Source organism: Hemitrygon akajei, chromosome 26 (assembly GCF_048418815.1).
Source record: "Hemitrygon akajei chromosome 26, sHemAka1.3, whole genome shotgun sequence".
Classification (NCBI taxonomy): Eukaryota; Metazoa; Chordata; class Chondrichthyes; order Myliobatiformes; family Dasyatidae; genus Hemitrygon; species Hemitrygon akajei.
The window spans coordinates 21,899,947-21,915,472 of record NC_133149.1 but is presented as its reverse complement, the minus strand read 5'-3'; the positions used below and the strand labels follow the sequence as shown (position 1 = coordinate 21,915,472).

General features: G+C 45.0%; 2 protein-coding genes across 2 annotated transcripts in view; both read right to left on the bottom strand.

Annotated features, from left to right (window-relative positions):
• Nucleotides 1–815: 815 nt before the first annotated feature.
• LOC140716802 (endogenous retrovirus group 3 member 1 Env polyprotein-like) lies at nucleotides 816–9,131 on the bottom strand. The gene is made up of 2 exons (XM_073029711.1): nucleotides 9,044–9,131; nucleotides 816–3,348 (listed from the first exon to the last, which is right to left on the bottom strand). The coding sequence occupies exon 2, from the start codon at nucleotides 3,055–3,057 to the stop codon at nucleotides 1,255–1,257; it is 1,803 nt and encodes a 600-aa protein (XP_072885812.1). The 5' UTR covers nucleotides 3,058–3,348; nucleotides 9,044–9,131; the 3' UTR covers nucleotides 816–1,254.
• Nucleotides 9,132–9,187: 56 nt separating this feature from the next.
• LOC140716803 (arginyl-tRNA--protein transferase 1-like) overlaps nucleotides 9,188–15,526 on the bottom strand; it is a 95,705-nt gene continuing 89,366 nt past the window's right edge. Inside the window, exon 12 of the mRNA XM_073029712.1 lies at nucleotides 9,188–12,879. Within this exon, the coding sequence (XP_072885813.1) occupies nucleotides 12,638–12,879 (242 nt within the window). The 3' untranslated portion in view covers nucleotides 9,188–12,637. The remainder of the gene's footprint in view (nucleotides 12,880–15,526) is intronic.

Sequence of the window (15,526 nt, the reverse complement as noted above, 5' to 3'; positions counted from 1 at the left end):
AAGTTCCCTGGCTCTGATCATCTCATTTTCACTATGGATGCCCAGTCCTATGCACTCCCATCTCCCACCAGGAGGGCCTTAAAGCTCTTTGCTGTTGTCACTTCCTCTCAGACCCAACCTATTCCACTCTCCTCCTTCTGGTGGAACTGGTCCTCACTCTCAATAATTTCTCCTTAGGCTCCTCCCATTTCTTTCAAACCAAAGGTGTAGCCACGGGCACTCACATGTGCCTGCCTTTTTGTTGGCTAAGTGGAAAAGTCTATGTTCCAAGTTTACACTAGTATCACTCCCCCAACTTTCCCTACACTATATTGAGGCTGCTTCCTGCACCCATGTGGAGCTTGTCGACTTCATCAACTTTGCCTCCAACTTCCACCTACCCTCAAATTTATTTGGTCCAATTCTGACACCTTCCTCCCCTTTCTTAATCTCCCCGTCTCTATCTCTGAAGACAGTTTATCTACTGGGTATCTTTCATGATTCCTACAGCTACCTGGACTATACCTCTTCCCACCCTGTCACTTGTAAAAATGCCACCCCCTTCCTCTCAGACCCTCCGACTCCGCGGCATTGCTTTCAAGATGAGGCTTTTCAATTCAGAACTAATGAGACGTCCTATTTCTTCAAAGAAAGGGGCTTTCCTTCCTCCACCATCAACACTGCCCTCAGCGCATCTCTTCCATTTTGCACACGTCTGCCCTCACCCCATCCTCCTGCCACAATACCGGGGAGAGGGTTCCTCTTGTCCTCACCTACCACCCTACTAGCCTCTGCATCCAGCACATAATCCTTGTCAGAAACGAGCCACGCTCCCGAATAATGGCTTCAAGACAAATTCAAGGAAACAAAGTTTATTAACAGTTCTGCAGAGCTGGGTGCCTTCAGAGAAGGGAACCCTGAACCTTACAGGGCAGCAGGTTTTATCCTTCTTCCTTACCCCTCCCCTCCCTGACTCGGGAGGTACATAGTCTTATCCCATTCCATATTTGGAGTTGTTTTTTTACACATTTCTGTAAAACAATAGTCCATATCTCAGGACTTCAATGATTCCACAAACAGTTAATCTTGTCAGGGCTTCTGCATTCATGCTTATCAGACATAATTAAATCACATTTGTTTTCTGACTTTAACCCAGACATAATTAAATCACATTTGTTTTCTGACTTTAACCCCGACCTCTTTCAGAAACGCACATCTTAATTTACTTCGACTCTCACAATTCCACCCTTTTTCTTTTTAAGATGTGCGTAGCAGCTAGCATTTCTCCTCTTTCCAGGGGGCCCACCGTCCTTCCTCCGCCCCCCGTGGAGGGTCAACTTTCTTCTTTAATAGCATAAGTTTTAGCTCGTTTGTCCCATGTTGGGGTATCGCTACGGCCTGGAGCTGGAATATACTGCGCCTGATCAGTGTTCGTATACAAGGAATCACACACGGCAAAAGTAAGAGAATCATTAGACCCCCGCCTGCTACTAGGAGAGCGGTGCGCCACCAACTACCTCCCAGTAGCCCATCTAGCCAACTCATGTTCCCCAGGGATCTCCAGGTTTGTACTGGCACGTGGGCCAGTTTCCAAATTTTGTCGGATATTTTTAACACGGCCTTTCCACTGTCGTCTATCTTAAGGCAACAGTTTGTAAGATTGAACTTCCCACATACCCCGCCTTCAGAGGCCAATAGGTAATCCACAGCCAGCCTGTTCTGGTATATTGCTGTTCGCATCTGACTCTGCTGTTTTGCCAACAGCTCCAATGCCAGTGCCGTTTGATTGGTTATCACTTCCACCACCGCCTGCAGTCTAATAATTCGGTTTAACATATAGATCGGTGTACGATATCCCCATGACCCATCCTGGGCCCAGGTTGCTGGTCCATAGTATTTAATGATGCGAGCTGGTGGCCATTTATCACCCCACTCGCCCATCTTTATCTCCCGCTTCTCTCGCCGTAATGAATCAAACAGCTTAATTCCCAGCTTCTGGTCATCCTCCTGAGGCAGGAGAAAGAACTCTGGCCGTATGAGACCCAGGAAGCAAACACCCGCCCAATCCAACGGTAGTTTGGTATACGCCTGATTACCGCAGATCCAGAATAACCCCTCCGGGGCAAATCCTCCTTTCTTTGCTTCCTTCCATACTTCCCTGACCCTGGGGACCCCTTCAGAAGGGTTTGTTCCGCTGCAATTCCAGAGATTAGAACTGTTTCCTATAGCTTCGCAGCTGCCATATGGTTCCCTTGTTATATACCATGTTGGCTCCTCTGGCCACCAGGTAATATTACCTTCCCTTTTTGCTAATTTAATGCTTTGACAGGGGCTTTCTCCCACCTTTACCTTTCCCTTCCTTTCAACACATGCCTGTCCCTCCGGATAATTGGTCAATTTCCATTTTTGCTCCTTCCGGTCAGGAACATTTGTCCAATTGCGCTCAAGCAATTCCCATACACTCAAGCTTTCACCCCTCCACGGCCACTGCTCACTCATGTGCAGTCCTCCACAGACCCAACAACCACTAATATTCAGGCTCGTGGCAATCCGGGTAGCTAGGTCTATAAAAAGGTTCTCTTTAACATCAGGTAGGACTATGTCTTTTTCTATCTCCTGATATATAGACGGGTCCGTGGAGATCACTGTCTTCTTCCTTTGCTTGCTCTCTTCTACCTCCTTCTTCTTCTCATCTTGTATTATAGTCTCCTTTACCTTATCCACATGTTCCTTAACCAATGTAGAGGGGATGTCCCATTGCCCTCCCTTGTTTATACACAACCACCGGTCGTTCCTGGGACATCTAGAGACACCCCCGTATATACCCCATCCATATCCCCTCGAGTAGCCCTTATTATAAACTTGGTAATAAGGTTTACTATACTCCCAACATTCCTCTCTCTTACTTAGATCATAGCATTGATCATTCACATGCGAGTGGGACACAAATGATCCTGGGAACACCCTCTGCCCCACTCGTACCACGGTTCTGCACTTGTCACATTTCCCTTCAATTTCCCCGACATATAGAATCAAATATATTACAGTCAATAATGTTACAGTCCACATAGAGTTCATTTTTGCTGCCTTTTTAGCTTCACCACCAACGGTTCTTACCGGGAACACAGGTCCACTCAGTGCGGCTTTCGGGCTTCACCGGTCCTTTTACCCTGGATGCGTGTGTCCACCCTTTTTCTTTTGTCCGTACAGCCGCCTCTGTTGTTAGCAGGACCTGGAAAGGGCCTTCCCACTGTGGCTGTAACTTCTCCGGCTTCCAGGTCCTTACTAGAACCCAATCTCCAGGCACGATCTGATGTAAAGCAAAGTCGAGCGGCGGAGTCTGGGCCAAGAGACCCTTTTTCCGCAGTTCTGCAAAGGAACGGGATAATGCCAGTAAATAGTCCCTTACAAAGATATCGCCCCCTTGTAACGTGGGGTACCCCTCTACCTTATTCCAATACGGGAGTCCAAACAGCATCTCATATGGGGATATCCCTATATCCTTGCGGGGTGCAGTTCGTATTCTTAAAAGAGCAATAGGGAGACACTTAGTCCATGGTAGCTTAGCCAATTGTGCCTTTAGAGTGCTGTTCATTCTCTCAACCCTCCCGGAACTCTGGGGATGCCATGGAGTGTGCAACTTCCATTCAATTCCGAGAGCGACGCAGATCAGTTGATGGGTTTTAGAGGCAAAGTGTGTTCCACGGTCGGAATCAATGGGTCCCATAATTCCATATCTCGGGATTATATTCTCTAACAATATGCGAGCCACCGTTGGAGCGTCCGCCTTGGTGGTCGGATAAGCCTCCACCCAACGGGTGAAGTGGTCCACAATCACTAACAAATACTTCCACCTTTGTACTGGCGGCAATTCAGTAAAGTCAATTTGGATCTGGTGGAAAGGCCTGATAGCCAGGGGCTGCCCTCCCTTTGGGGTAGCCCGCATCACCTTTTTATTTATTTTTTGGCACGTAGGACATCCTACCACCTCTTGCTGAGCCAGGGTGTGAATCCCTTTGCACGCATATTCCCTAAGTACCGTGTCACACATTGCCTGCGCTCCCCAGTGGGTCTGTTGGTGCAGTTGTTGGAGTATGTTGCGGGTCACTTCCTTATTTAGCACCTGTCTTCCATCGGGGATTCTCCATTTACCATCAGCGTCTTTCCGGGCTCCTAGTTGGTTCATGTTGTCAATCTCCATTTGAGTAAACACAGGCAGTTTAGTAAGTCCTTCTCTCACTGGTATCAAAGTCAGGAGTTGCACCGGTTCTTCAACTGCTGCCCGTTTGGCCTCCTCGTCCGCCAGACGGTTCCCCACAGCATCAGGTGTCGATCCTTTTTGGTGTCTGGGTACATGCACTACCGTAATTTCAGTCGGTAAGGCCAGGGCTTCCAATGTCATACTTATCATTTGTTCATGTGCCAGTCCTTTTCCCCTGGCCGTTATCAGTCCTCTTTCTTTCCATATCTTCCCAAATGTATGTACTATCCCATAGGCGTATTTGGAGTCAGTGTATACAGTTCCGACTCTCTTTTCCAATATTATCAGAGCCCTTTGGAGCGCGTATAACTCACAGGACTGAGCCGACCAATTTCCCGGTAGTCTTCCGGACTCCAATTTTTTTCCCGTTTCTCCGTCGATGATGGCGTATCCGCTATGTCGTATCCCATCAATACATCGAGACGATCCGTCTATATATAGTTCTTGTCCCTCTCCCAGGGGAACTTCCTGTAAGTCTTCCCGACTTTTCGTTTGCAAGTCCAGAAGTTCAATGCAGTCATGCTCTGACTCCTCTTCCTCCAGTCCTCCATATAGGAACTGGGCTGGGTTGCAACTGGAATCTTTGGCGAAGTTCAGGTCTTCTCCGGTCATCAGGATAGTCTCGTACTTTAAAATGCGAGAGTCAGTCAGCCACCGGTGTGCCTTCTGGGCCAGTAAGGTGCTGATCGAGTGTGGAGAATGCACAGTGATCTTTCCTCCAAAGGTTAATTTCCGGGCTTCCTCTACCAATACCGCTGTTGCTGCCACTGCCTGGATACAGGTGGGCCATCCACGTGATACCGGGTCTAACATTTTTGACAGGAAGGCCACGGGTTGCCGCTTTCCTCCTTTTAGTTGGGTGAGTACCCCTTGGGCCATTCCTTCGGCATTGCTGACATACAGCTGGAATGGTTTTTCCAGGGCTGGCAAGGCTAACACCGGAGCACGGATCAATTGTCCCTTAATGTGGTGAACTTTTGTTCTTCCTCCTTAGTCCACTTTACTGTTTGCTCATCCTGTCCCAGCTTATCGTACAGAAATTTCACCAGGGGAGTATAATTCTCAATCCAGATCCGACAATATCCCACTAACCCCAGGAACTGTCGTATCTCCTTCTTGGTACGTGGTAGTGACATTCCCGTTATTCCAGCTATCCTTTCTGGGGTAATGCATCGCTGACCTTTACTGACCCGGTGTCCCAGATACCTTACTTCCTTTTCTACAACTTGTAACTTTTTCTTTGAGACCCGTAGCCCCTGCTTCCCCAGGAAGTTCAGTAGTCTGATGGTGTCTTCCTGCACCCCTTCCTGTGTTGGCCCGGATAGTAATAGATTGTCCACATACTGTAGCAGTTGGCTCTCTGGAGCACATTGGAATTCAGCTAGTACTTGCTCCAAGACCTGCCCAAATAAGTTAGGTGATTCGGTGAACCCCTGTGGCAGGACCGTCCACCGGAGTTGTCTTTTCCGCCCCGTCGTAGGATTTTCCCATTCGAACGCAAACATGTCACGACTGCTCTCTTCTAGCGGGCAACTCCAGAAGGCGTCTTTTAGATCTATTACACTGAACCATTCATGGTCAGGGGAGATCTTACTCATCAGCGTGTAAGGGTTGGGCACTACCGGGTATCGGGTTTGGACTACTGCATTTAGGCCCCGCAGGTCTTGTACCATCCGATAAGTCCCATCTGGCTTTCGCACCGGGAGTATTGGGGTATTATATGGTGACATACATTCCTCCAGTAGTCCGTCAGCGATCAATCCCTCAATCACCGGCTGCAGCCCTTTTCTTCCTTCCATCGCAATGAGGTACTGCTTCCTTCTCACTGGGCAACTGTCCGGTAACAAGGTGATCTGTAAAGGGCTGATGTTCAATCCTCCCCTGTTTCCCTCTCTATACCATACCTCGGGCTCTATTTTTCGATCATCTTCCTCTTTTAATGCGAATAGTTTTACTATTATCTCTCCATTGCTTGGCACTGTTCCAATACCCAATTGAACTTGCAGATCTCTTCCTAATAGATTAAATCCTGCCGAGGGCAGCAGGAGGAGGTCTCGTCTAGTTGCTCTATCTTCGTATCCGACTTCCACATTGTCCACAATGGGCACTTGTATTGTCTTTCCTCCGATACCGGATACCCCCATTACCTTTGTTCCAGTTCGGGCGCCGGGAGGTATCTGGATTACGCTAGATCTTTCGGCACCCGAATCTACCACAAAGGTTGTATCTGACCCTTGGGGACCTACTTTTAAAGTTACCAGGGGTTCCTGCCGATAATTCATCCCCAAGGGGTGGAACCCCCGACCTCCCTAGTCTTCATCTTCCATCATGGCATACGAGCGCACTTCCCGTCGGTATCTGGGGCACTCGCGCCTGAAGTGTCCCTCTTCGTTGCAGTGAAAACATCTTAAAGCCTTCCTTAGCCCTCCTCCTTGCTCCTGGCTACTACCTCGATCCAACCATGGTCCCCGTCTCTCTCTACTATCTGCGGTTACTTGTCGCACTGTCTGGACCATTATCCTTGCCGTCTTCTTTTGTTTCTCTTCGTCCCTTCTGACAAAGACCTTCTGAGCCTCACGGAGTAATTCACTCAAGGGCTTGCTGTTCCAATCTTCCATTTTCTCCAGCTTCTTCCTAATGTCCGGCCAGGCTTTGGACACAAGCTCTACTCGAATTAGTTGTTGTCCCACCTCTGTCTCTGGGTCTACTCCTGCGTATTGTTGCATATTTTTCCGAATCCTATCAAGGAAATCTGACGGGGTTTCATCGGGGTTCTGGTGACTTCCAAAGGCCTTAGTGAAGTTGTATCCCTTTGGCACAGCCTGTCGTATCCCTTTTATCATGTATTCGCGTACATATCGCATATTCCCCCTTCCGTCCTCCGATTGCTTATCCCATCGTGGGTCTACTAATGGGAATTTTTGTTCACCTGGTCCATCCTGGGGCTTCTCCCTTTCCCAGACTGCTATTGCAGCTTGTCTTATCATTTGCCTCTCTTGTGCGGAGAATAGGGTCCCCATTATTGAGTACATTTCATCCCAGGTGTAGGTATTTGGTCCCAGGAATTGGTCCAATTGTTCCGCAAGGCCCATAGGATCTTCTAACAGATTTTTCATCTCTTTCTGAAAGGTCCGTACCTCTGTACTCGTCAGGGGAACATTTACGTAACCTGTTCCCCCTTGTGCCCCTCCCATTGGAACTTCTCAGAGGGGACACATTTTTGTTTCTTCGTCCTCTTTCTTCATCTCTTGGTTTTCTTTCCTTTTCCTCTCCGCCCTAGTCTCTCTTTTGTTTTCTTGGTCAGATTTTTGCCCTACCTCCTCTACTTCGTCATCACCTTGCTCGGTGCCGACTCTCCTCCCTACTGCCGCCATATTATCTTCTTCCTCTGCTCCCATAACGGGTGCCGTTGGAGGCGCCGGAGGTATGTATGGAGGCGATAAATTATCCAATACCTCCCACTTATTTCTTCTTTTATCTTCCTCTGCTCTGGTTTCCATCTTAAAGCTTTTCGTGGTCGCTCAGGGGCCGGGCATCCAGCAAAAAGCATAATCGATTTCTTCTTGTTTTACGTTAGGTTTTGAGTTTACATATATATTTAGAGCCTGTTCGACCCAATCTTCATTGGATCCAAGTCTCGGCTACCAAACGGCTGTCCCTTGGATTGGTTGGCGGGACCACAATTCACAGTACTGTATCATCCTTTCCTTTGATTTTCCCTTTAACCTCCCACTTCCCCAGTCGTCAAACATGCGACCTAAGGGACTATCAGGAGGGACCCCGGGGTATTTTTCAGCGCTTTCTCTAGGTGTTCCCTTTTGTTTTCTCCCCTTTGATCCTGCTCCCCCCATTTTCGAGGACTTGCCCGGTTCCAATCCACCCGTACTTAGACAACCTTTGCCTTGTCTATCCCGTACAGGAATTTAATTTGGTCGCAGCCTAGCTTAGGGCTGCTCCTTTCCAATTCCGGAACCCCACAAACAGTTAATCTTGTCAGGGCTTCTGCATTCATGCTTATCAGACATAATTAAATCACATTTGTTTTCTGACTTTAACCCAGACATAATTAAATCACATTTGTTTTCTGACTTTAACCCCGACCTCTTTCAGAAACGCACATCTTAATTTACTTCGACTCTCACAATCCTCTATAACTTTCACCATCTCCAATGGAATGCCACCAATAGGTGCATCTTTCCCCCTCCTCCACTTTCTGCTTTCCACAAGATCGCTCATCCATTTATCCCTCCCCATTGATCTCCCTCCTGGTACTTATCCTTGCAAGCAGAACAAGTGCCATACCTGCCCCTACACCTCCTCCCTCACTACCATTCAGGGTCCCAAACAGTTCTTCCATTTGAGGCAACACTGAGTCTGTTGGGGTCATCTACTGTATCTGGTGCTCTCCGATGTGGCCTCCTGTATATTGGTGAGACCCAACGTAGTTTGGAAGACCGCTTCACCAAGCACCTACGCTCCATCTGCCAGAAAAAGCAGGATCTCCCAGTGGCCACCTATTTCAATCCTACTTCCCCTTCCCATTCTGACGTGTCAGTCCATGGCCTCCTCTACCTCCGCGAAGTGGCCACACTCAGGTTGGAGGAGCAACACCTTATATACTGGCTGGGTAGCCTCTGACCTGATGGCATGAACATTGACTTCTCAGACTTCCGGTCATTGCCCCTCTCCCTGTTTCACCTATCACCTTGTACTTCTTGCTCTGACTTCTCATCTCTTTCTCCAGTCCTGATGAAAGGCCTTAGCCTGAAACATTGACTGTTTACTCTTTTCCATAGATGCTACCTGGCCTGCTGAGTTCCTCCAGCACTTTGTGTGTGTTGGGTGATTCTGGTTGGCAGCATTTGAATTCTCCAGATCTCTGAAGCTTTACTTTAACACTGGGAATAAATGATCAATAAATAAAAGAACTATTCAAACAGCAGAAAATATAACCACATTCAATTTTATTCACTTATTTTATACAAGGTTAAAATACTACCATTTAGAAAGATTGTATTGCTAAAGTCTGACTCATTGGTCAATAAAACATTGGAGAGAGCATCCCGAAGCTACGTGTTCAGGCTATATATATCTCTGAGCTCCATTCGGAATGAGCGAGTTTGTGTTTGCCCCTTTAAGGGGTAATTCCTATCAAGTTTATCCTTTATTAAATGACTTACTCTGTTCACAAGTGTCGTATAACATCCTCAGGATGCAAAATTGGAACGTTTGCGGCACTTAATGGTTATTACATCATTCTTTTCTCTGAAAGAAGAAATGCCTCTATAAATGTTTGGTATTCTGGTCAAGATCAGACAAAGGCCAGAAAAGATATTCAGTCCTCTGGATTGTGGAATGTGAATTGCATAGCTGAGATATAGACTGAATTATTCATGAGCAACTACAATCAGGAGATGGAGCTCCGGGCGATTTTCCTGTTTTTAAACTCATGATCAGGTGTAGCACACCAATTCAATTAACTGATTACCCTAAACCAGGACTATAAAGCTGATAGAGGCAATGCCACTGCATGAAAGAGTTGAAAGACAATGCAACAAATTAAAATAGTTCCATGGAGAAATGTTGCACTCCATTCTGGCCAATTCCACCCACAAGACTAAAGGAATTTTAAAGCTTACAGACTCTTTGTTCTCGTAACCATGGCAATGCACCTTGCATAAAGCAATTCTATTAAAATTCTGAAGGGGGAACTTGGCACTTCTTAATGACAAGGTGGGGGGGGGGTTGCTATATGCTCACCCACCTTTCTGGAATTGTCAGAATATTTATTTTATTATATTGGTGATAATAGAATACCAAATGTTATAATAATTTTCCTTTGTTTTGTTAAATATCAGAAATTACACAGTAAATAAAGTGGTACTTGCCTGTCATTAGCCTTAGGTCTTATTTGAAACTTAAGAGCTGATCAGAAAGATTGCTTGTCACTAGAAAATAGCTCATAAACTCAATAGCATTTTTCCTCATAGATTCTCATAACTATGCATACATCAACATGTCTTCTTTACTTTGGAGTTGTGTCTCTAAAAATCAGATAACGTTTACTGCAGAGAAGATAGCTATTCAGCCTCCTGTGTCCATGATAGTCAAAACAGAGAGACGTAGATTCATCCAGTGCCCTTCTTTCTATCAAATGCAAAACATTCCACTGAAAACACTCTCTGATCATGTATAGTTGTGACACACCTCTTCCCCACATAATCATCCACTGAATTCGGGCTCTTCCTGTGCTCTGATTCTGTCTTTGTTGTCACCTCTTGAAATATTTACCCACTCCTGCCGCCTCTCTCAGTTATCCAATTCCCCACATTTTTTCTGCCTTTGAAGCCCACACTTGATGCCTGATTCACCAATGGTCAAAATCTTTCTGGCTTTTACTTAGAGTTTTCAACAAGAGCATTTGTGTTAGATTTAATCACAGACTGAAATACGTACAGTATCCAAAATAGAAATAACTCATAGAAGTACAACAAGGCACAACAATGACAAATTCTGGATATATTCCTGGACCCATGAGGCAGGCACCGATTTCCCAGTGTCTCCATACTATTGGTTTCCAGGCATTCCTATTCTTATGACAGCACTACCTTTGACCTTCCTACACCAATGAGAAGGTGAACAGATTTTTCCTCAACCTGATTGAGTAATTCTTTACTGTCAATCAATTGTCATTTGCTAACTCACAAGCAACATTTTTAAGTAATAAGGTATACGATAGCATTAAACTAAACAGTTTGAATATCCCTGTTTATTTTCCTGAGTTGCTCTTGGTAGTGTCCAAGGAATGTTAACTTCTGTAAACCTCAGGACAAACATCAATATCAACATTTAACGTGACCAAATGGATTACATACAGACTAAGGAGATACTGCAGTGAAGGAAAAGGTGAAATGGGAGTCTGGTAATCGTGGCTTTTCTCAGAAATATTCTGAGAAAAATATTTTTGAGCAAATTTTGCTTCTGAGCAGAAATATTTTAAACATATTTGGTTTTAATATCGATTTTTGGCTGCTGGATGAAACTGCAAATGTCCACCGCTGCCATCCAGTGGCCTTGGCGCATTACTGCTTGTAAATACATTCCCCGTCAGGCACTTTTTTTGGATTTACAATGATGTTGGTTAACTAACACCTGAGTATTGAATTATATTAACAATTACAACAAAGGCAGAGTGAACTGCATCTATCATATCACTGAGTGCTGTGCTTCATTACTAATACAGCTCTTAGATTACACATGGTACTCTATCCAGGGATTTATATACTAAAAAATTTTCAATAATGCTACTGGGATGCTATCCAGATTTACAGCAGAATCTGAACACTTAATTCCAATGGCTCTTGGCCAAATAATTCACAATTATTGTACAAAAAAAACCAGAGCAGTGAAGTCCTGCTATTTACTCCCTTTATAAAGAATCCTAAACATCAAATCACCTCCCCCTCCTCTATTAATTACAATTCTTCATTAGAAAATCACCACCAAATGTAATTAAAATTTTGTAGTTTGAACAAGTTGTCGTTCATATCTGAGACAGAAGTATCGCCAGACCAAGTTCTCTCTACAACTCATTATCAGATGATTGTTGTAGGTGTTCAGCGCAAAACATTAGCCACAAAATTTTTGCCAGAGATATTCTGACTCAAAGTTTTCTTGGTTTGGTGTAAGCCATAAATATTGAGGGTGAAATTCCTAGTGGTGACTTGGGTAAAGCAAAACAGTCCCGGTGAAGGGTCTTGACTTGAAACGTCGACTGTACATTTCCCTCTAAAGATGCTGCCTGATCTGCTGAGTTCCTCTTGCACTTTGTGTATTGCTCCAGAATCTAGAATCTTCAGTCTCTCGTGTTTCCAATAACAAAACCATCACCCATTTTACATCTCACATTTCCACCGCCGTCTGCATTGTGCTGTTGCCAGAATTCAATTTCAGCCCTGTTAGTACCCAGTTGCGTTTAAGATTGTTACAAATACCATATAAACTACTATCCTGATCAACAACACCTTCTGTCACCTTACTACTCGTCATCTGTAAACTCTGGCAGAATTGCAACAGTTGATTAGAAGATTCTGTGTGCATCTGAGAGACAGCACAGCCTTGGGATGAAGAAATAAAAATAAATGTACTGTCAAGAACCAAATAAACTAGGACTTGGCCCATGCTGTAGATTGGTGATGTTTTTGTAATCAATGTGGTTTCATAAAAAGTTTCTGTGCCTGTTTAAGGCCTTTTTTTTTGCTTTCCTTTTATTCCCTCTCATTAAAAGTGCATCAGTACCAGCTTTGTAGCTTTCCCCATCTCCCTCCTGGCTCACCGACAGGACCTGCTTTTCAATGTCAGCACCTACATAGCACCCCGGGAGTTCAGTTGAAATGGTCAACTCTCCGCCTCCTTGCTGCACCAGCTACCGCAGCAGCAGAACCTCAGCAAGCGCCCAAGGCAGGGAAAGTGCTTCCACCAGGCAGAGAGGGAAGAGGAGCGTATCGAGACCAGGTCCTCCTGCGATACCACCAGCATGGCTTCCTCTGTCTGAACTGAGGCAGAGGAAGAGGGGCTCAGAGCTTCCCGGAAATTCCGCAGAAACCAAAGGCCTTCGCTGGACAGGCCGGAATCGGCAGCTGTAAAGAGAAGAAAAATAAGTTATTAATTTGATTGATGGATTTTTGTCATTAACTTTGTCGTAAAATTGCCTAGGAACAAAGGCACAGAAGTAGGCCATTCACTCCATTGACAATCCCAATAAAATCAACAATAATCCTTAACCCTTCATGCTTAACCCTCCTTAAAATAATTCTACCAGACAGTTTTCAATTTTCCAGTTGGTCTAAGTTTCACACAGTTTAGCGCAGTGTGTGATTTCCAGAGTTTATCTGCCTTTCTGTGAAGAAGTGTTCCAATATCTCGAATTAACAGGCTACCTCTGATAAACTCCTACCCATTTTAATGTAATCCATGAACAAAAGGGCCTTGGAAACTCTATTAATCCCCTTTCTCCAGTCAAGGAGGGAGATTAGAAGAATCCCAAAGGAAATCTTGCTTAAATGACCAGGTGCGTATTTAATTTCACACGAAGAAGAGACCCGCAGTCACTGGCTCGACAAAAAGCTTCTGGCCTAAAGGACTCACCGCATCGCTATCACCAACTTGCATCCTTGCACTGATTATAAATTACTGATAAATTTAAGTGGCATCATTTGTCCACTGCGAACCAGGCTTTCGGAGCTCATTGCCAGATTTTTAGAGCCAACAGAGAAAGGAATCCTGCTGCTCCTGGTCTGACAGGAGCCCATGCTGCTGGACATCTCCTGGATAGATTTTACTTGGTTAGATTATTCAGAATCAGATTTAATATCACCGGCATGTGTCATGAAATTTGTTGACTTTGCGGCAGCAGGACAATAGACAATAGACAATAGGTGCCGAAGTAGACCATTCGGCCCCTCGAGCCTACACCACCATTCTGAGATCATGGCTGATCAACTACTATCAATACCCGGTTCCTGCCTTGTCCCCATATCCCTTGATTCCCCTATCCATAAGATACCTATCTAGCTCCTTCTTGAAAGCATCCAGAGAATTGGCCTCCACTACCTTCCGAGGCAGTGCATTCCAGACCCCCACAACTCTCTGGGAGAAGAAGTTTTTCCTTAACTCTGTCCTAAATGACCTACCCCTTATTCTCAAACCATGCCCTCTGGTACTGGACTCTCCCAGCATCTGGAACATATTTCCTGCCTCTATCTTGTCCAATCCCTTAATAATCTTATATGTTTCAATCAGATCCCCTCTCAATCTCCTTAATTCCAGCATGTACAAGCCCAGTCTCTCTAACCTCTCTGCGTAAGACAGTCCAGACATCCCAGGAATTAATTCTCGTGAATCTACACTGCACTTCCTCTACAGCCAGGATGTCCTTCCTTAACCCTGGAGACCAAAACTGTACACAATACTCCAGGTGTGGTCTCACCAGGGCTCTGTACAAAGGCGAGGATTTCCTTGCTCTTGTACTCAATTCCCTTTGTAATAAAGGCCAACATTCCATTAGCCTTCTTCACTGCCTGCTGCACTTGCTCATTCACCTTCAGTGACTGATGAACAAGGACTCCTAGATCTCTTTGTATTTCTCCCTTACCTAACTCTACACCATTCAGATAATAATCTGCCTTCCTGTTCTTACTCCCAAAGTGGATAACCTCACACTTATTCACATTAAACGTCATCTGCCAAGTATCTGCCCACTCACACAGCCTATCCAAGTCACCCTGAATTCTCCTAACATCCTCATCACATGTCACACTGCCACCCAGCTTAGTATCATCAGCAAATTTGCTGATGTTATTTTCTATGCCTTCATCTAAATCGTTGACATAAATTGTAAACAGCTGTGGTCCCAATACCGAGCCATGTGGCACCCCACTAGTCACCACCTGACATTCCGAGAAACACTCATTCACCGCTACCCTTTGCTTTCTATCTGCCAACTAGTTTTCTATCCATGTCAATGCCTTCCCCCCGATGCCCTGAGCTTTGATTTTACCCACCAATCTCCTATGTGGGACTTTATCAAAAGGACAGTGCAATACATCATAAATATAGAAGAAAAGCTGAATTACAGTAATTATATATGTATATTAAATAGTTAAGTTAAAAAAGTAGTGCAAAAACAGAAATTAAAAAAGTATTGAGGTAGTGTTCGGGGATTCAATGCCCATTCAGAAATCAGATGGCAGAGGGGAAGAAGCTGTTCCTGAATCATTGAGTGTGTGCCTTCAGGCTCCTGTACCTCCATCCTGACAGTAACAATGAGAAGAGGGCATGCCCTGGGTGGTGGGGTGCTTAACGATGGACGTATTAAGAAAAGCAATGTTTTAGTTTTTTAGTTAATTGTTGGGATAGGGTATTGTTCGAAATTATTCACAGAAAAGGCCCTACAGCCCACCAGGCCCATGCAATTTTTACCCAATTTTTGGGCCCATACAATTTTACCAAACACCCAATTTTTACGCTAAACCTGCTTGAGTTCTTGCACATCCATTCCCAATTCCACCTCTTACATATATGTCAATGGCAATTTACAGTGGATAATTAACCAAGCAAACTGCACATTTTTTAGATGTGAGTGAAACCCATGGAAAATGTACCAAACTCCAAACAGACAGCACCTGAGGCCAGGATCGAACATGTGAGGTAACAGCTGCTGGTTGCACCACTGTTACTCCCTTGTTTAAAAACAAAGTTAAGATCAGCCCAAAGACCATAGGCCAG

Excerpts from the sequence above, each read along its gene's own strand:
- LOC140716802 (XM_073029711.1), bottom strand. The coding sequence starts at position 3,057 with ATGAACTCTATGTGGACTGTAACATTATTGACTGTAATATATTTGATT.